Source organism: Pocillopora damicornis, chromosome 10 (genome assembly GCF_964200805.1).
Source record: "Pocillopora damicornis chromosome 10, jaPocDami1.2, whole genome shotgun sequence".
NCBI classification, from domain to species: domain Eukaryota; kingdom Metazoa; phylum Cnidaria; class Anthozoa; order Scleractinia; family Pocilloporidae; genus Pocillopora; species Pocillopora damicornis.
Window position 1 is genome coordinate 4,236,610 of NC_142679.1, and position 20,299 is coordinate 4,256,908.

The window sequence follows — 20,299 nt, forward strand, 5'->3', positions numbered from 1 at the left end:
AGGAGGCCTTAGCTCCTACTAGAAGATGGAAATAGTTTTCCACTTGCTTTCAGACAGTGATGTTGGTTATAGTTTTTCCTCATTTGAAGTGCTATCGCTTGCTATTTAACTTGTGTGTCACATAAACTCTGCCTGTCTGACTGTCGATCTGTCTCTTTTTGTCGGGCTGTCTGTAAATCTGTTTTTCTTTCCTTTTAAGTGGGCCTAAAAACGCCTTTTATTGTATCTTGATTTATATCCATGAAATTTTTCTTTAAAATCGCAATTGGCAAAATGTTTGGTGGGTTTGTTCGAAAAGTAACGCAAAATTGTACTCGTCTCTCCACGACAAGGTTAAAGTCTTCTATGACAAACATCTTTATGATCATTTGTGTTTGTGTAGCTGTTGTTTGACCGTTTAGTGGATCGTCAAGTAGTGGCTGCCTTACTGAGTGACGCATCAACTTTTGGGCCCTAGTACTAGGGAAAATGAAATAAGCACTGAGAATCAGCCCGTGTCTTTGTGTTTAAGGTGTAAGAGGAATGAGACCTATGACACCACAGCAGTATGGCGGAGGTATGCTGACGTCCTCATCCGGGATGTTTCCCATGCAACAGCAACCGTTGATGGGTGGAATGGGTAGCCAGCAGTATCAGTACCAGGCCCCTAGGAATCAAAATTCTATGAACAACAGCAATGACTTACAAGATCTGTTTGGTTAGCAAAGCGAATTAGCCGTGTTTTTGAGAGGGGTACTCCCCCTTACACCATAGAACTTCAAAATGTAGACAGATAAATATTGTTTTACCTTCTTTCAAGCTGGTTGATTGCCATGGGAAATGATGGCCTAGTACGAAATTGATAGCTCTTGGTTTAGAGAAGAGAAACCTTTCCGCGTCCAGTGATCCGTAGAGTTCTGTGAACTATTGAAGCTTGCCTACGAGGCTCTTATTTAAAATTGCTCTGATAGAATTTCAACGCCTTTTCCCATCGGGTTGGGCCTGCTGTCTACTTTAAAACGGCAATTTCAGTCACTGGAAACGAAACCTTTCAAAGACCGTCACGCAGCTATTTTGGAAAGGTCAGTTATCGAAAAAAAAGCTTTTCGAAACGGTGATTGGAAATGGCCACGTATCACCGTCACAGGCTTCTTTTTGTTATTATTACAAGTAATCGAAAGGAATACATTTTCAATTTAGCGCATGCTCTACTCCAACCTATTGCTGAAGCGAACAAATAGTTATTCCATTAAGTTGGTTGGCTCGTTATCCATATTCTTTCCCACACTTTCCCTTAAGCGAATTGGATAAAGTTCACTACCTGAAAAGATAATGTTCCCTCGTCATTTTATCATCTCATCCATTCTGAGTAGCTCTGATCTTATTTGAAATTAAGTCAAGATAACACTCTCGACTTGATAAGTTGATTCCCCTCAGCACCTTGCACACTGTAAGAAGAAATTAATTGACCATTCCAAAGATGACATATTTAACGGCATGTACGTAACTTACTGTAGAATATGTAAATCAACGAACACACTTTAGCATAATATACACTCGTCAAGATTTCATGTTAGTAGATACTACGTTTTGGTTAACTTTGGTAAAAGGTTAGTCTCTATTTAAAAAGCTACTTTTTTATTGGTAAAATTTTGTAATTTAAACATAAATCCAGTTAAGGTTTCATATCCATTCTTGAGGTATATTGTCGACAAAATACTACTTAAAACGTTATGAAAATGATGGAAATATATTTGGTCACGTGATGCTCATACATTACAGACATGTGCCCAGGTCTACCCCGCGTGAAACAAAAAAAAAACTGGGTACCAGATCACTTTCAACCACCAAGTTTGATCACCTGGGTCTACCTATCGCATGGTCAGCACGGAGAAAGAAACCAAGTAGAGCCTTAAAACGTGGCTTCTCAATGAATCTATTTTAATTTGTGAAAATAGTATTGAAACGTTTTGAACTCAGGGATGCATCCGATCTGGAGACAAATACTTTACCTGCATACGACAATGTGGCACTCGATTGAGTACCGTGAGACCAAAATGGACACTTGTAATTACAAAGGCCAGTCAGAATCAAGGTAAATGTCTGAGCTTCCAGGGACAACTCGAACCAAACACACGCAATCGGTCCAAAGCGCAAGGGAGAGGCTTGCAACTGATTTTGCTTTGGATCAGATCGGTTAAGAAAGTGGTGAAAGTTTCAAACCATTCAGAACGGGATCTTTCGTCTACTGTCTATCGTCTATGTTTTAGTACATGCCATCAGATTACAAAGTAAAGCAAATCCTGGGTAATTAGGCTATTCGTGAAAAGACTATGAACATAAGAAACCCTAAACTGAAGCTTAAGATTGGGGACAGAATGTTCTTTTCCGCGAAATTATTTACTTTATCTTTACAAACAATGTTATTTTTAGGAGAAATTTAATACTTTTATGGGGTGTATGCCTCTTTTTTTTCGTAGTTCATTCATGGTAAATATAACTTTTTATTTCCCTTTTTTCAAATTCTCCTTTACATTCATTGGATAATTCATTCAAATGGTAGGATGGTATCCAGTCTCGGCTGCTATCAAAAATCTTATTTTTTATACAAAAATGTATTCCTATTGTTCATGGCTAACCTTGATGTAGCTCTTTCTATGTACAGCAAAAATGGTAAAGAACAAGTGATGTCGTTTATTTCCGAGCGCTATGCAATATTTGTATCGGTTTCCGATTGCTTCAGATTTTTACCGACGCCAAAGACTTCCGTTTTTTCGTCGATAACCGAGCTTACACACTAAAATACTGGGTCCTAGTTTAATTTCGTCATAATGCCACAGGTTTTAGCTTGCTGCCAAAAGCGTTTCTTCAGAAACGAGTACAACTTCACATCAGCCCAGTTTGCTCTGGTGATGTCTCTAATAAGATCTCTAGAAATGTCGTCAAACTTATATTCGGAATTGTACTTAAATTTACTGATATCCTCTAAGGGGATTTTAGGGAAAAACTTAGGCAACCGCTTATTCAGTATTTGAAGGTAGACATCGTAATTTTCCAGTAAACCTACTATGGCATAATATCGTTTGATGTTACTCATAGCCTTGCGCAGCGCCCTTCCATTTCCTCTGCGGCAATAAGAATGTTTCCCGCAGAAAAATCTCGTCATGACGTTATTTTGACATCCTTTATGTTGCAATCTGAAACATTTCTCTAAAGATTCGTCCTTTTCTCCAGATGCGCGAAATTCTTTAATTCTATGGGCAGGCCGTAAGTTGCTCCTCATGTAATGATAGTGAGACACCAGCCGTCTTACAGGATCGCGTACTTGATTGATGTACGTATGAGCCTGCGGTAAGTTCAATTTTCTCCGAAAGTAAAAATGCGCCACAAATGCCATGCGCGGGTATTTCTTGAGTTTGTTGGCTTTTCTTATGATAAGTCCCGGATATAGGCGGGACGTGCCTTTATCGTACCAGTCTTCCGTCGTTCCTTTTAACAGAGAAATGTGGCATAAGCAAAAGAGAGATTACCGTTGTCGTTGTAGGGAATGTCACGCAACGATGCTCTAAGGCGTGACATGTCAAAAACAGCCAGAAAAGAGACCAGCTATTGTTATTCCTCATCATCTGAATTAATGAAAATTTCCCTTAATTACCCTAAAAAATTATTTAAAACAGAAAATTCCCGATCGCCTGATGTTCCCCGAGATTTTAAGACTTCGCTAGCCTAATTAAGAAAATAAACAAAAAGAATGCAAGTCTTCGCAAAAAATCTCAATCTCTTATCTTCATGATATTTCATCAGTTCTGACAAGAAAGATCGCCTTCTCCCGACCCCATCCCCCCACCCCCTCTCTAAATGACTGTATGAACCTCAAAGACTAGATAGCTAACATGAAGGACTTAAATTAATTGATTCCTCCTTCTCGATTCCTTGGCCGATGTTCAATAACTAATGATTCTTTAAGCATGGAAACAATTGATGCAGTTAGCAAAATATCCCATTACACAGTCAAGAAGCTCACTGTTATTCTACAAGCATAGTATCATAGAGTTGATAAAGCCACTTGATATTATACTTACAAGAGAGCAATTAGTAATTAAGGTTAATCACTCATTTTTAAGAAAGAGGGCGATTAATGATGATCAAAGAATATACGAGAACGAAAAACATGATTGAAAGAATGAAAATGTTGTGTTATGCGTTATGTTTTGCGAGCTATGTTTTATTTGGTATTCACGTTAGGCAGCGTTTTTCGTTAAACGTTATTGAAGAGTGACGTCAGTGATTTTGTTTCCTAACTTTCTTAAGTTAGTCAATCGCATCAGGCAATGTTAGCTTCTTATTCTGGATCCTGTTAAAACCACTGGCACTAGTTCTTCGACCACTCACCAAATTATTTCTAAACAAAAACTGTGCTTTGGGGTTTTGTAAGAAACAAGTCTTGCCAAGATTACTTTGCCGGAAAATTGTCGAAAATTGAAGCCTCGTTCCACAAAAGTCATTTGATCTCATTTACATACCTTTACTTTAGTTTCAGGCACAAAAGTGAAACCCAAGTATTCCTTTAAAGAACTTCTGCTCACCTATTTTATGGTGGAAATTCATTCTTGAACTCGAGTTCGTAATTATAAATTCTGTGGTTGAACTCCCCGTCTTGAAAATACGATTATACAACAACACTTTTGGATCCAGGGCATCACATCTGATCGCGTCAAACTTCAATATTCCATTAGAGCCATGTTTTGATTGTTTGTTCATCTCAGATTTCTCCTCTACCCTCAAGGTTTTACTGTTTTGGTTCTCAAAGTCGACACTATTGTAATCAAAATAAAGAATTGTGCGCTTGAAAAATTGTCTGTGATATATAAATATTCTGTTTTATAACTGACTTCTGTTCAAAAAGTTCAAGTTTTCGTTCATGTTATCCTAAGTCGAGGTAAGAACACTTCTCAGGGAAAAGAAAGTTGTGCCACTTGTCAAAAAAACATTATTTTTTTTCGGTACTGAAGTACCATGTTGTGGTAAGACAACTGACAATTACTGACTGACTGCCAGTTTGAAAAGTTGTATCGAATTTCAGCAAGAGAGGTTCGAAATCATCCCAATTGTAAAAAACTGTTTTGTTGTGACTAGTACTAGTGGAGCTGTTTGATCTCTGTCATGTTGGTTCGATGTGAATTCGAGATCTGAGATGTAGATGGAGTTAATGATGTACAAATGGTAATGTTGTATGTGGATCGTTGCGAAGGAGAATGGGAAGTGGTCGCGTCATGTCAAAGCTGCTAAAACAAACCTTCTAGAACCTTCATCCCCGGGCTCTTCTGAGCCAGTTCCGCTCGAAACTGACGCATGCTTTTCAATGATTGTCGCATTTAAGAAATATTTCGAAGACGAGAGACCTTCCTCGCTCTTTGAAGAGTTACTAGGGTTTCTAACTGTGTTTAAAACAAACTCCGGTGTGCTAGCCCCTAGTTTATCCGCTTCTGGCCGTATTATCTTTACATCAGCCTGGGTCTGACTAGAACCCTGGTCCTCGAGTTTTTCATGTCGCTTTACTTTCAAGGAACTTCCAGTGATTTCTTTCAAAGCACTGCTCAAGTTGAAATCGCGAAGATCTTCCCACGTACTTTGGTTTAATAGAAGGGACAAGATTTTCAGATTGGACTTCTCCTCCTGAATTTTTGGATTCGTCGCCCTGGAGTCATTATCTTGCCTAGCTAAGTCAATATGATTTGCCAGTGCTAAAAGAATTTTCTTAAGATTTAACGGAGACTGTTGTTCACTTTTGTGGCTCTCTAGCTTCGTTCCAATGACTTTAATGTAGGCATCATCAGTGTGAGCAGTTGTGTCGTTTTTAGCCGCGCCTGATCTGTTACGACCACCTTGTTGGAGAAATTTAACTAAGAGAGCCGTGCTATCTGGCGGTGAAGTCTGTTTGGTATCTGTCGCAGGAAGATTTTGACTTCCCATACCCTTGGTTAGTTTTCCAAGAATGTGGCTTAAGTTAAATGGTTCTTTTAAATCTTTAGTGCCATTATTGAATCCCAACAAACTGTCTATCAAAGGTTGAAGACTATCACGCAAATTGCCTTCCCTACGATCTCTTTTTTCGCGCACATGAGCTGTATCAGCGCCCACCTGCTCAAAAGCCATGTTCGCTCTTTGCGCCATATTGGGCTCTATATTCTTGGTACCATTCCCCTCTTGAGTAATATTTAACACCGGTCCAAAAAGCGTTCCGTTACTTTCGGTGTAATTATGAAGAAAATTCATCATTTCTCGTTCCTTTTCAGTAATTTTCAAAAACTTTGCAAAGAAAGGTGGAGGCGTGATTGTAAGAGCTTCCCCCGTTTTGTTGCTTTTGGAATCAAGAATGGTTCCATCTTTTTTGACTGCTGACGTATTGTTTATTGTGTTATTCACCTTAGATGTTTTGCCAAATCTTCTTTCGTACGATGATTTGTTATTCTCACTCATCAAAGTTTCGTTACTCTTTTTCTCCACTGAAAACCTTTTAATTGTTGTATTACTTGACGCTGCTCTTTCCTGAAACCGCGCTTCATAAACTGGTTTGACAGGCTTTTCTTGTTTAACTTGTTTTTCTTGTTTGAGCGGTTTTTCCTGTCCTGGAACTTCATCCTCTTCTTCCTCGTCAGTCAAGTCTACTCTTTCAACTCGTACTAGTTTCTTCTCCTTGCTTTTTCCTTCAGTACTTCGTGACTCCTTCAACTTTTCCAAAAGAGAATGTTCGTGTTGTTTCATTCTCCTTCTTTGTTCTCTCTCCCTGTCGACATATTCGTCGACTTTCTCGACGCGTATAAGTTCCCTGTTAGCTTCTTCTTCGGATACGTTAGCTTTTCGTAAAATTTCTTCTGCGATCTTTCCGACAATATCAGAAGGAGGCAAGAGGTGTTTTTTGAAATCATGAGTTTTTTCTACTTGTGTATTGTTATATTGTTTCTCCCCTCCAGTCGTCAAATACGAGTGATCAGTAGTTCTGTTCTGGTAAAAATGGAGTTTTTCAACTTTTTCATTAGTAACGTTAATAGTCTTTCCTTCATCTCCTTCTTCTTTATTTTTCACGTGAAGATCACCAAGTGTTCCTGAAGTCTCATGATATGACCCTGTGGAAATTCAAAAGTGCTTTAGTTAAGAATTTAATGAAGTTCGACGCACTCAATGATGATTTTAATAAAGAGCGGTAAGGTAATCTCAGATTAATTTGACTTTCTTTCCCTTCCCTCTGTGATCGGTCCAGAAAATTTCGTAACATCCCCTTAGCCAATTTGATCCAAAACTTAAACTGGTATTACGACTTGGTTCCTCACACGCATTTTCCCGCGCTTCAGACAATTTGCTCTGTTTTGAACCTGAGATCTCGTTGCTTCATTGCAACTTTTCCCCTTTTTTGCCTTCCCTTCTTTTTGTATTCCGACATTCCATTGAGTTACGCGCTTTGGAGCTGATGAGTAGAATTGTGGCTCAATACATGAAATTATCAACTGATGGCCTCAAGCATTCGCATTCGGTGAATTCGAGATACGAAATATTTAGTTCCATTTAGGAGTTCAAATATCGAGTTTTTATTTTTGGTTGCTATTTATGAGGTACTTATAATTTTATTATATCACTTCACATGGCTATCAAGTAACTTGGTTAGTTCAGCTCAATTTGATTGCCTTTATGTCGCTCATTCTTGGTTAGTTCCGCTCTGAAATACTTTCCCTTCTCGCGTTTTGTTGGCTAAATCTGTCGCGAGGCGGAGCAAGTCAATTCCGCGCTATGAGTTGAACCTTTGTGAGTGCAAGTACGTTCTTTACAACATGCAGTTTTCTATTGAGTGTCGAAAGTAATCCGAGATTGCATTGATTTTGCTATCCTTTGCTCTGTGATTGGTCCAGAAAACTCGTGCCACCCTCTGAACCAATTAGATGCAGAACTAAAACCATTTACGTCTTGGTCGCCCGCGTTTTCCCGCGCTTTGGGTAATTTGGTTGTTTTTGCTTCGAGTTCTCATTGGCTCTTAAAGTTATTTTCCTTTCTTCTGATCGGCCGTTATGATGACTTTGGTTTTGGTTTATGACTCCAAATCGAAAAGCGCTCTAAAGTGATCATCTATTTGGATAAGCCCTGAATTGATGACAGGGCCTTCGAGCGATTTAAGATTTAAGATTGGTAATAACTGAAGATATGGGTGTTGAATGAATGGCAATATACCTTTCTGTGTCTCCATGGGTGTTCTCATTTCCAACGGTCGCTTTGCCTGCACGATAACAGAGGCCACCAAAACTTCCGCTTGTGGCTTGGTACCTAGTCTGTCTCGGTCCAGTCCACTTAAGAAGGGAAACGTGTAGCAGACAGAATTTCCATTACAATACGAGTACAGAACCACGAGTGTGACTATCACAAGGAAACTTCCCAAGCATAAACTTCGCTTTGTCTGCGGCTTCATGATGGATCGGTACCTGTAGAAAGGAACCGCAGATAACTTAACAAGATCCCTTCCGTAGCGCATGAACGTAATTTTTCTCCTTGATTAACCCCGGCCTTGGCCGCTAAGAATGACCAGCATCTAATTTCTCCTCACTTTATCACACCTTAATGACACATTAAGGTCGCGAGAATAAAGGAAATGATCTCCAATCAAAGTAGCTCTCGATCACAGAAGGATAGCGAGCGACACTGCTGTTTGCTTCATGTTACTTAGATTGAGATATCCCCAATCTAAATGTCCACTCCAAAAATTGGAGACACCTCGTACTAAGAACCGACTCAACGGTGTTGTTAGTCCATAAATCTTAAAGGGAAACTAAATATTTAATTTTGGGGTGAGAATCTTAGTGTTGACTTCAAGTATAACCTGCGATGAGAGAAGATTTAAAATCAGTTCTTGCAAAAGGACAATCACATAAAGCAAAACTCGTTATTTATAGGATGAATCGTATGAATTGATAACCACCAAACTTTGGATTTTCTCTGCCGATCGCTACCTATTAGCTTAACTAATTTAATAAAGTTGGGAATTTTTCTTTACCAGAAACGAAACGGTAGACATAAAAATTACCGATTTTTTCCAAACACTAAAACAAAGTGGTACACTTTCAAAACGAAGAAACTAAATGAAAATATGACAGGCCAGGCATTTTACTGAAAGATAGATTGCTATAATCTATGCTAGGAGTATTTTGTAACCTTGCGGTTACAACCTTTCAATTACCATTCGAATCTTGGGAAGATCTGTTTAAGTCAAGACTTGCTTAAAGTCCTTCAGTACCAGTAAATATTTTTTCAGCGAAGTTTTTATCCCATTAAAGTCGAAAGTTTCATATCATTGTTGTTGAAAAGAAAACAAACCTACCTGAAATAGGCCGCTCTTTTGATTTTCCGGTACAAACAGAATTGCAGGGTAACCACAGCTATCGTCACGTACCAAAAAATTGTGAGTGTTTTAATAGCCCAGGGAAAAATGATTCCATTGAACTGAGGGTCGTACGTCTGCTGAGAAAGAAATTAGTTTCAAGACTTTTTCACCGTGGATATTTAAATCTCATCGTTAATTTCGGGGCAGTTAGACGATTTTCAGCTCAATTTCTGGTGACCTGTTGTATCTCTTGAATACTCCACCAGTAAAATCAGCTGGTATTTCTGTAGATGCTGGCGGGTGTGTTGTGTCAGAGGGTGGAGTCGTTGCGCGAATGCTCTTTTGTTTATAACATTCTCGGAAAATCTTCGGTGAAGCTCGAGCATTTCCGATTTTAAAGAGTGCACACGCAGGGCCTTGCTTTTGGTAGACGACATGATAATTTTTTTTTTTTTTTTTTTTGCTGTAATCTCACTGTAAATAAAACTGATCTAGTCCAAACATGTTACTTTAGAGCTGAGTTTTTCAAAAGTTTCAAATTTTATAATTTGACTTCAGAGAATTCATTATATCATTCTCCAGCAATCTAGCAGGCCGTAGTTCCCTGTGCGACCTGCAAACTTCAAAAATTTGTATGAATTTAATCTTTCCTCTCCATTTGAACCCAGAGACATATTAAACTATTTTACTAACCTCGTTTTCTCGGTCCTTACTGTAAGTTACGAGACCTCGTAACATTTTTTTTTCGCTGATTCTTTTTTTGATCCGCACGACAGATATCGACTACAGGGATGCTTTGTAAGCTCCCTGAATGGACTACCCTGAATGGTACTTGTACAGTTCGGCTCACAATTTTTTTTTTTTTTTTTTTAGATACGTCGATTCTAATCCACCTATCACGTACGTGTTCCGGCACTAAACGCTTCTTTTTTTCTTATCACTTTTCAAGATTATTACTAGTACTTTAGGTACCTTTTCAAATAAGATGAGTTCGCGTAAAACACCTTTTTGATTTCAAGCTTGAAGACCTGTTCCTAAAAAATTTTATGGATCGAGTATTCTTTTCCAAAACATTGCAAAAATGTACTACGTTACTGAAGCTGTGTTCATGCACTTAATGCGAACTTTCTTCAAGCTTCACTGAATTACACGACAACAAAGCATACTCGATGTTTTTTTTCAAATAACGCTACCTTGAAAAACAACAACAATGTTTATAAAGTATTAAAACCTGAATTTGGAATAACTCCCGCAGTTTCAGAGGCACTGAATTGAATAGAAACAGTTCCAACCGCCATCGAGTTACAAATGTCTCTCTACGGACCATTCTTTGCTACAATTACCATGAATATGACAGAGTGAATACTTAAGTTACTAACGTCTATGAAGCTTTTGAATTTCCCCCTCTTAAGTAACATCACCGCTATGTAATGACCATTCGAATGTATGGCGAGACATCACGAGAACGTAACCTTAACTTGATTCATAATTCATTCCGAGAACAGTCGAGTAGCCCAAAAATAGATAACTACCAGTTTACAAAAGAAAGCGCGGTTGGTCTGCTCAGCGGTTATAGTAGCGTGCAAGGCATTAAGACACAGCTGGTATCGTCCCTTCCTGATGCCAGAACTTCCACACTCAATGTTTTTCTCCATCCAACTGTGTTATGGATACCAGTGCGGACAATCGGATATGATATTAACCTTAGGCAAACCTGCGAAGAGCATACCAAACGGGTATCTTGTTTGAAAGCTTTTCGGTCGAGTTTCTTGTAACAAAACGCAAGGTATTCGAAAAATCCAATCAGAAAAAAGGAAGTATCACAAGGAACCAGTCAGAAATCTGTGTGGAAAGACGCAAACTGCCCGAAGTGCGGGAAAACGCGAGTCGCCCAGTCGCCATTGGTTCTAAATTTACATCTGATTGGTTAAAAAACGGGCTCATATTTTCTAGTCCAAGCTCTGAGCGGATTTACCCCTCAGAGTGACTAGCATCTAATTTCTCATGACAAGATCACCCCTGAATAAAACAATAAGGTCGTGAGAATAAGGGAAATGATCAACAACTAAAGAAACTCTGGATTGTTAAACAAATTCTCCTTTTCAGAACCTTAAGAAATGTATAGTGAAAGTATGGAGAATATGCATACTGATGTTAGGGTGTAAAGGGTTAGGCAGGCCTTAGTAATCCTGGGTCACCAATTGAAAATTGCTCCACCGTGAAGTTATTTCAAAGTTCTACATGCATATCTGAATTTTGTAAGTTAGTTTGTTTAATGCCAAAAAAAAAAAAAAAAATATATATATATATATATATATATATATATATATATATTCATATGACAAAGAGTTTTTTATATATACATTACTTTTAATTCTTATTAAAATTTCTGTACAGTTTAGACAACTATGTTACTGCCTACAAAAAGAGAACCCGAAGAAGGAAAAACTGATGTTCTAAGATAAGATATATACCAATTACCATGGAGTTACACTTAAGTTAAACTATTGTGATTAAGAATCTATGATAACAACAACAGAACATTCTACTTTTAACGATACTCATGTTGAAGGGTAATAACATATTTTTGTTATTACAGCAAAAGCTTTAAAAGCTGATAACGCCACCTTGTCGCACTACTTTTCACATTAGTTTGTAACACTAGTTTGTCACACTAGTTTGTCACACTAGTTTGTCACACTAGTTTGTCACACTAGTTTGTAACACTAGATTGTCACACTAGTTTGTCACACTAGTTTGTTGCATAAGTTGGATGTCAGATATCGGTTGAGATTTGAAATCGATAGCCCAAAGTTTAGTGTGTAATGTGTGGACACAGCCTAATTTGAACAGTTAGATGTTGTCCTTAAACTGATGTCAGCATATTACACCTCCTTTCTCGTCTTCTTTCATTTCGACGTCATTTTCCGCTTTACCGTTCACTGGCATCGATGACTTCACTTGGCCACTAACTGGAAGTGACGTAGGCGTTGTTTCACTGGATTTAGATTGTTCATTGAGTCGCGCATCTTCCTCAGTTGCTTCCTGGAATACGTCACGAGTTTTTGTGTCTGCTATGGTTTCGCGTTCTTCTTTGCGTGCAAGCCGTTCAAACATGTTCGCTACAAGAAACAGATGAGTGAAGAACGCTTAATTTAACTTTCAGGAGGGGCTCGTTGAAGGTAATTACGATTCTGAACTTTAGATCTATTCAGAAAACTTCCGTTGATGGCAAAATCACGGCCACCATACAAACACGTATAGCATTTGTATAACGTTCCTTGCGTATATATTTTAAGAATTTTGGGTGGAACGAGGGCGTGACGACCTTATTGCGGACGTTGGCGTAATAGAAACTTACAACTGCAGACAGGTGGCTGTCAAAAAGAGTCGGAAGACGGCTAATATAGCCGGCTAGTCTGCCATCTTAAGCCGGTTCTTTAGATCTTATTTCATCTAATTGCTGCTGAAAAATTGTTCAGTTAATGAGATAGCACTGAAGAAACTTGTATAGCAGCTACTTCCCAGGTTTTTTCTGGTTTTTTGTTTTGTTTTGTTTTGATCATTTTTAATTCCTCTGTGTAACGTTTTTAACTGAAAAAACAACATAGCGTTCACGTGAACCTAGCCGCCTACTACTTTTTTTTTTAATTTCTATTTTTCAACTTATTGACAGCCCTGGGCAAATCGGTGCGAGTTGACTACGGGCCTTAAGTTTTCGCTTAGCACTTCCTTGCAAAACCTTACCGAAAATAACTCTTTCCTTGGCTACATGATGTTTAATTCTTGAATTTACTACGTTCAGCTGTTGCTGTGCTTCTCTGTTGTTGGGCTGGACTTTAAGCACAAGCTCAAAGTCTTTTTTTGCCAGATCTAAATCATTGATGGCAGCTCTCGCCTGTCAAAAAACATTAACAGTACAAGGTAAGGTTTCTTCCACACCACTATACAAACTTCTCAAATAACTAATCATTTACATGGATAGAGCGCATCTACAATGAGTGCCGTTAACCCAAATTTAAAGTTATCACAACAGCCAATCAGAGCGAGGGAAGTACAAAAGGAGCCAATGAGAAGGCGGAGTAAAAACCAGTAAACTGCGTAAAGCGCGGGAAAACGCGAGTGCCCAAGACGCGATGGAAATTAGTATTGCATCTGATTGTTCGAGAGAGAGAGGCGTGAGTTTCTGAACTTATCACAGAGCGGAGTAAAGCGGAGTAGAGTAGGCTTTTCATCTCGCACTCATGCATAAGGTAAAAATTAACATCCAATTATTATAAACCTTTCCTTACTTTTCCTCTTCTGAATAAGGCCTTTACATTATCTTTATCCATTTCAAGAACCTATGAAACAACAAAAACGGGGGAAAAGCACCTGTGAGGTGACTCATTACATTGATCATCGTCTTCACAATTAAAAGGGCGTTCGACTTTTGAAACAAGCTTAATTTCCCTCTTTTCTTCACAATGGAATACCCTGAAGCTTTGGAAGGAGAATCTAGCATTGTGGACCTACTTAAAGATTATAATTATTTCCATGCATTCCTCCTTGTCTTAACCAAAAACGCGAGAGGAAACGAAACCCCCAGAAATTAATTTGCCACAATTGTTTGGAGGTTGCCAAGTTTGCAAGGCATAGGTTATCATAAGCATCCAGTATATTCAGATTGGTCTTTTTTGTGCTTTTGAGTTTGATGAGAATTTTTCTTGAGAGCAATTTTCTTCATTCTCTGTCCAAACACCAGTACTCAAACGTGAAAAGAAACTCAATAACTTCAACTACTTTTAAATTCTGAGTTTTACAGAGGGGGGCTGCACCATCAGTGGCAGATCTAAGGGGAAGGTCCAGGGATCGGGACCCCCCCCCCCAAAGGACCTGTGGGATTTTCTTAAAACTATGTCCGAAATTACAATTCTCTCAACCATAGAATCACGTGCAACTACACAACCTGAAACATTTAAAACTTATTTGTCTTGAAATATTTCTTAGTCTATTTAAGATCTAGAGCAAAAAAATAATGATCTGTATTCTAAATCAAAGTTTGAGACCCCCCCCCCCCCCCATATCAAAAAATTCGGAATCCCCTTGACAGTTCTTCCATGATTTCATGTTTTTTTTAAAATACTGGGTTCAGGTATGTAACGAGAAAGCCATATTACCTTTTCACACTCTTTAATGCATTTGAAGTTGTGATTTAGTTTCAAATGACACGCAGCAAGATTAAGATGGCCAGCCAACAGTAAGGGATCTCGCTTCTCTTTCTCGTCATTGCTAAAGTATCCATCCAACAACCTGACCACTCTGCCATATTGTTCAACTGCTATGCCAAATTTCTCCTCCTGCAAAACAAACCAATCAAAACATTTTACATCCATTTGGGAGCTGGCACTCTTCTCCTCTGCAAAGGGGTTAGTGCACCACAAGAAGAGTCATGATTGATTAACCTTTGACCTCTAAGAGTGACCAGCATCTAGTTTCTCCTTACAATATCACCCCTGAATCACACATTCAGGTCAGGAGAATAAAGGAAATGATGACCAACAAAAGAAGCCCTTGATTGCTAAACAAATTCTCCTTGTCGTCACCTTAATACATGTATGGAGAACAGAATGGAGAATATGATTACTGATGTTAGGCTGCAAAGGGTTAAATAATGAATAACAACAGCTGTGATTAGAATTGTTCAATGACAGATACTTCAATACTAATGTATACACCAATAACACTAACCTTGAAATACTTGGTGCCCTTTTCCTTCAGTGACAAGGCTGTTGAGATTTTTTCATCATTGCTCAACTCCCAGTTTTCTTTGACCTTCAAAATAATATAATATACAGTACATCACATTCAAGAAAACTGACTGCTTGTTGCCAACAGACACTGGTGCAATGTGGCTGAGATACAGCATCATGCCTCTTTCAATTCTAGTGGTGAAGACTTAAAATTCTTAAAAAAAAATAGTTGCCACTGATATAACATCTCCAAGGCCACTTTAAACCCTTTCTGTCCCAAGATGTAAAGAGTCATTCTTCAAACTGTTTGTCATTCACCACTTATAATTTTAGATCTGAAAATTTGGTGATCAATTACCAAATTACTTTGAGAAAAATTTTCTCATTTGGTCACTTTTGGGATTGAAAGGGTTAGGGTATTTAGAAAGAAGTTTCAAATGAACTGCAGTATAATTAAATACCTCCCACCCCCCCCCCCCACCCCACCCCACTCAGCCTATTGAAGGTTGAACAGTCGAAGAAAGCAAACAAATTGCAACACTATATGGAGGGGGAGAGGATGAAAGTGAGGGTATTAGTAATAAAATTGGTATGCTACTGTACTCCAGAATATTGCAAACTAGATATAAAAGTGTCCACCATTTTGCTGCTGATTACAGTTGCACCACCAATGTTGTTTTAGTGCATGCTCTTCTATTAGTTTTCCACCATAAAAACCTACAGTGGATGTCAGGAAAACATGAGGAAAGTTTGACAATTGGTTACAGGTCACTAACAGTGTATGTACTAAGAAGTGAAGTTGAGGAATGAACCAAAAAATCATCCCTACACCTATAAATTAAGTTTATTCTCCTTTTAATCCTTTCTTTTTTTGACAGAAGTATCGCTTAGGTTGCATAGAGTCCATTTAGTAAGTATTTATTTATCAATATATGTACTCACATTTTCAAATTTCTTTAGATGTATCATGTATTCTACCACAGCATCTTTAGGAATATTCAGCTCAGGTTTCCCTGCTGTTCCAAATCCCCACCTTCCAGGCTTAATCCACACATACGCTTTTTCACCATCATTCATTTTCAGAATAGCCTGTTGTACACCAGGGAGAAGTCCTTCCTCAGTACCTAGATACAAAAAAAGTTTGTTATTACTTATGTTGTTGCTGACAATGCATAAGACTGAGTTTTAGTAAAACAATAGAATTTATGTTCACAGCATTTGTGTGCTTCAAGCCCAACTTAAAGTCATTTTAGCCTAAGCTGTCAAGCGAGGGTTAAAATGACTTCCAAAGGGGCCTAACCATATTTACACACAAGAACAGAAACTGTATGGTCATATTTATCACTTCAAGGGACATTGAGAAAAAAATTTAAAAAAGATGACAACAGAAGAGTCAGAACAATAAAGTGTGCAAGCTAAAACACATTTTAATGCACTAAAATATCTATTTTAGCCACAAAATGTGCCACAATACCCAACAAAGTGTTAATCGTGTTGTTATTTATGTATTTCATTTTAGCTTTAGACCAGACATCTGTATTAATCCATTACAGTTTGTAACTTACCTTCTTGCATGAGAAAGGAAACTTCGCGATCCTCAAACACTTTGCCCCGACACTTTCCAACAATATGAACTAGAGAAGGGGCAAAAGGGGTAAAAAGAGAAAGTTCAGTGACAAGATTCTCTGCCAAAAGTCAACATGAAGCTGCAACACATGCAGCCACAACTTCATCCTCAAACTGAACCTTAATATCAACCCTTTTCACTTTAACATTGGTATGCATATTCTCCACACTGTTCTCCTTACATTTCCTATAGCACTGACAAGGAGAATTTGTCTAATAATCAAGAGTTTTCTTAGTTGATGATCAATTCCTTTATTCTTGTGACCTTAATGTGTGATTAAGGGGTGACGTGAGGAGAAATCAGATGCTGGTCACTCCTAGGCATCAAGAGCGCCCATTTGTCTTTATCTGTGGTTCTTCTACAGTCACTCTCCTAAAATTAACAAACCCCTGTCCATCTCTACTTCTCAGTAGGCATGCCATTTTTTAATTTGAACCCTTAACAAGTTGCTTTTAAAGCCACTTTGAACTTAAAATTGAGAAAACCTGCTGCATACCACCAACAAGAACAATTCAAAAAAATTTAACCCCTTCTTTCCAAAGAACAATCAAAAAGTAATTTCCCCTTATAGTATCAATGCATTGTCCAATAGAACAGTGAAGCAGGGGATATGCTTTTTACCTAACACCAAATTCTCAGAGCTGGACTTAAAAGAAATAGAATATGGAGGATAGAAAGGAGAATTGATCTTGAGATCTTGGGGAAAAATGGTTAAAGGAACAACCACATGAGTTTAAAATTGACTTTAAGCCTCCTATTATAAATGCTGACCTTCACAGAGTGCACCAGTGTTTGGACAGACATAGCCCTCGCCTTTTTCTAACACAATCTTTGTCACATGTCCATCTTTTGTGATATCTTCTCCTTTCCATTCAACCAAAGTAATCTCAAACTGTAAACAAGCATCTGGAGGGATTTTGGTTCCACTTCCTTCTGTCCCATAAGCATATTCTGGTTTGATTGTAATGAGGCTGGTCTCATTAACTTCCATTGTTCCTATAGCAATGTCCCATCCCCTGATCACAACCCCTGAAGAGCAAAAAAGTTTTTTGATTTTTCAATGTTCCTTCTGTTGTGTTAAACTGAAGGAAAATCAAAATAACCAACGTCAAGTGTCACATCTTTGCTTTAATTGTATCTGAGCCATCAATGTGAGCTAATAGCTGGCCAAAACCCCTGCCTAGTCTGCCATCTTTGTTTGACTATTTTCACTTCATTTTACTTAAGAAAAAATATTTAACCATAATCAAAAAAATCATAGAGAAATACGTACTCTAGGTATTTCCCTGTTTGCAAGTGGAACCAAATGTATTATTTACTAGTCACAAGTTTAGATGTGTGATTCATTTCCATGTTCAGAGTTTGCTACATGATTCAAACAAACTTTGTTGAATGTGTGGGACATTATTTAAATAACAGACTGCACTTTTTGTCACTTTACCAACCTAATAACCCACACTGGATGTTGGGAGAACATAAAAATTTTTGTCAATCACGAGCCTCTGGCATACACTGCATGAGCTAAGGGGTGATGGCTGAACTTTGGAATCACCTAATTTTAGCCTTAAATTTAAAAAGAATTCTTTCTCTTATTTATTAACTAAGTTATGGAACAGTTTGCCTGCTCAAGTACCTCTTTCAAGGGATGCAAATGACTTCAAATTAAAGTAAATTGCAAGACTGTAGCATTTTAGAATGTTTCTTATAGTCTTCGTGTCATGTTTTTAGCTATCTTTTAGATTTTTTTAGTTTAGGATTTAGCCTTTTATATTTTATGTATTTATTTCTAGTTTTTTTAATATTTACTGAATTGTTTTAAGATGGACAATATTATTTGTTAACTGTAATTACTGTAGATCTTATTCATACATGTTCGTATTGTGAACAAGTTCTTAGCTCCTGGATGAAATGTGTTAAAATAAATAATTGATTGATTGATTGATAACTATGGGTTTACCAATGAAATAAATGAAATGTTTCTAACCAATCAGGGTCGTCTTGGAATTACAGTTATTTTACAAAACTGAACAGTTCCCAGCCTTGCATTTAATCTGACCAAACAATATTCAATAACCTGGTCACCTATGAAATTTTATTTCCCTTCTACTTTCAAATTTATTGACTGTCCTGCTTGGGTTAAGGATCTCCCTTTATCATATCCCTTTTTCTGGTAAGGTGTATATAATTGTCTCTTCATAACTAAGAGTAGTGAAAAGCTGAATTAAAGAACATGTTTTTACCTTCCAGCCATGAGAAAAGTTGTAAATGCAAACATGTAAAATTACAATGGGTTTTCCCATGTGTTTAATATTGTGAATCAGCTGCAGACACACACTCACCTTTCACACCATACTATCTGGTTAATTCGTAATTAAATTTGACTTTTCTCACCATTTAAGGCCCATGGCCTTTACACAATAAACAACATGATACATGTTTTGTTTGTAGATATAGTAGAAAAATTCCTTATCTAAGTGCATCAATGTATTATTCTTTAATTCAGTTACATAATAACTAAACAAAAACTCATTTTTTTAATTTCTGATTTCACGCTCTCTGACAGATGCTATTCACATGAGATCAGAAAATGAAAGTGAAAAAAATTAAAGTCAGATTTAAGTCTAACATGAAAATGTTGTGAAGACGAGAATCGCAAGCTTAGTGCATGCACGTCCTGGTCTCCCTGATGTGCAAAAATAAGCAAATTATTGCATCGAAGGTTTCTCTTAAACTATATCCAGCAAAAATTAATGTGTTTTAACCCACTTGACTCAATCAAATAAATATAAAATCAACTCATCTATGTCTTCACCTAATGAGATTCATGCAAACATGTCAACGGTCGTACTAATAGATCTGTAAAAAAAACAACATAGAAGCCTCCCTATACAAATTTACGTATATCACATCATATTTTCCACTATTTTCCCTTCTTTCTACCCAAAAATCAAAGGCTAATCATACCTTTTCCATGTTCAAATTCAAACGGATCTTTTTTGCCGATGTTTGAGTCAAACTCTTCGCCTGTCAAGAATCTACCGGAATAGTAAACCCTAACTTTACTTCCGATCGGTGGCTTATCTCCACCTCCACCTGCCACCTTAATGATTTTCCGCACTCCGCCATCTTTCTCCGGTGAGATATCTTCTCCATATTTTGCAGAATCGCTCTCGTTATCCAAGTTCATTGGGGTACTCTCTGCCGCCATTTTCAGTATTCAGACGCTGTGAAGCCACAAGTTTCGGTTCCAGGCTCATCAATACCCGTGAAAGTCACGAAAATGACGAAATTAATGCCCTCTACTAGTGGGGAGGGGCAAACGTGCGGAGAAAAGACACCATCAGGGTTATTTAGTATTATTCACTGATTTGAAATCTTAAATTGGTCACCGTAAAGAGTTTCTAAGCTGACGTTTCGAGCGTTGATCCTTACTCGGAAGCTCCTCCGTTTCACCATGGGGGGAGGATACGGCTACACGTAGGCTACTAAGTACCAGTCTTGCCTATCCCGCCTAGAGGGGTGTGAATAAGCTTAACTCGGCTAGGCGGCTTAGTATTTGGTCACGCAACCTCTCATAGTGACATGATGAAAGATAAA

The 20,299-nt window shown here is 37.9% G+C and overlaps 3 protein-coding genes across 7 annotated transcripts in view; 1 reads left to right on the plus strand and 2 right to left on the minus strand.

Annotated features, from left to right (window-relative positions):
• Positions 1 to 1,728, plus strand: part of LOC113669237 (SCY1-like protein 2) — a 41,565-nt gene extending 39,837 nt beyond the window's left edge. For all 4 annotated transcript variants that reach the window (XM_089184973.1, XM_089184975.1, XM_089184974.1 and 1 more), the window contains one exon: positions 512 to 1,728. In XM_089184973.1, coding sequence (XP_089041099.1) covers positions 512 to 702 — 191 coding nt within the window. In that variant the 3' untranslated portion in view covers positions 703 to 1,728. The remainder of the gene's footprint in view (positions 1 to 511) is intronic.
• Positions 1,729 to 2,463: 735 nt separating this feature from the next.
• On the minus strand, positions 2,464 to 10,813 carry LOC113669235 (uncharacterized). Of its 2 annotated transcripts, none has more exons than XM_027185234.2 (6): positions 10,723 to 10,807; positions 9,341 to 9,477; positions 8,200 to 8,447; positions 5,276 to 7,106; positions 4,566 to 4,795; positions 2,464 to 3,468 (listed from the first exon to the last, which is right to left on the minus strand). In XM_027185234.2, exons 1-6 carry the CDS (start codon positions 10,759 to 10,761, stop codon positions 2,792 to 2,794), a joined length of 3,162 nt encoding a protein of 1,053 aa, XP_027041035.2. In that variant the 5' UTR covers positions 10,762 to 10,807; the 3' UTR covers positions 2,464 to 2,791. The 2 variants fall into 2 exon arrangements, with proteins under 2 accessions (XP_027041035.2, XP_089041096.1); XM_089184970.1 differs by having other exon boundaries at positions 3,337 to 3,468; positions 4,503 to 4,795; positions 10,723 to 10,813.
• An 879-nt stretch (positions 10,814 to 11,692) lies between these two features.
• LOC113669246 (peptidyl-prolyl cis-trans isomerase FKBP4) lies at positions 11,693 to 19,997 on the minus strand. Its single transcript, XM_027185244.2, has 9 exons — positions 19,667 to 19,997; positions 17,474 to 17,731; positions 16,641 to 16,709; positions 16,018 to 16,199; positions 15,074 to 15,157; positions 14,503 to 14,682; positions 13,636 to 13,686; positions 13,091 to 13,241; positions 11,693 to 12,465 (listed from the first exon to the last, which is right to left on the minus strand). The coding sequence occupies exons 1-9, from the start codon at positions 19,908 to 19,910 to the stop codon at positions 12,221 to 12,223; spliced, it is 1,464 nt and encodes a 487-aa protein (XP_027041045.2). The 5' UTR covers positions 19,911 to 19,997; the 3' UTR covers positions 11,693 to 12,220.
• Between the last annotated feature and the right edge of the window lie 302 nt (positions 19,998 to 20,299).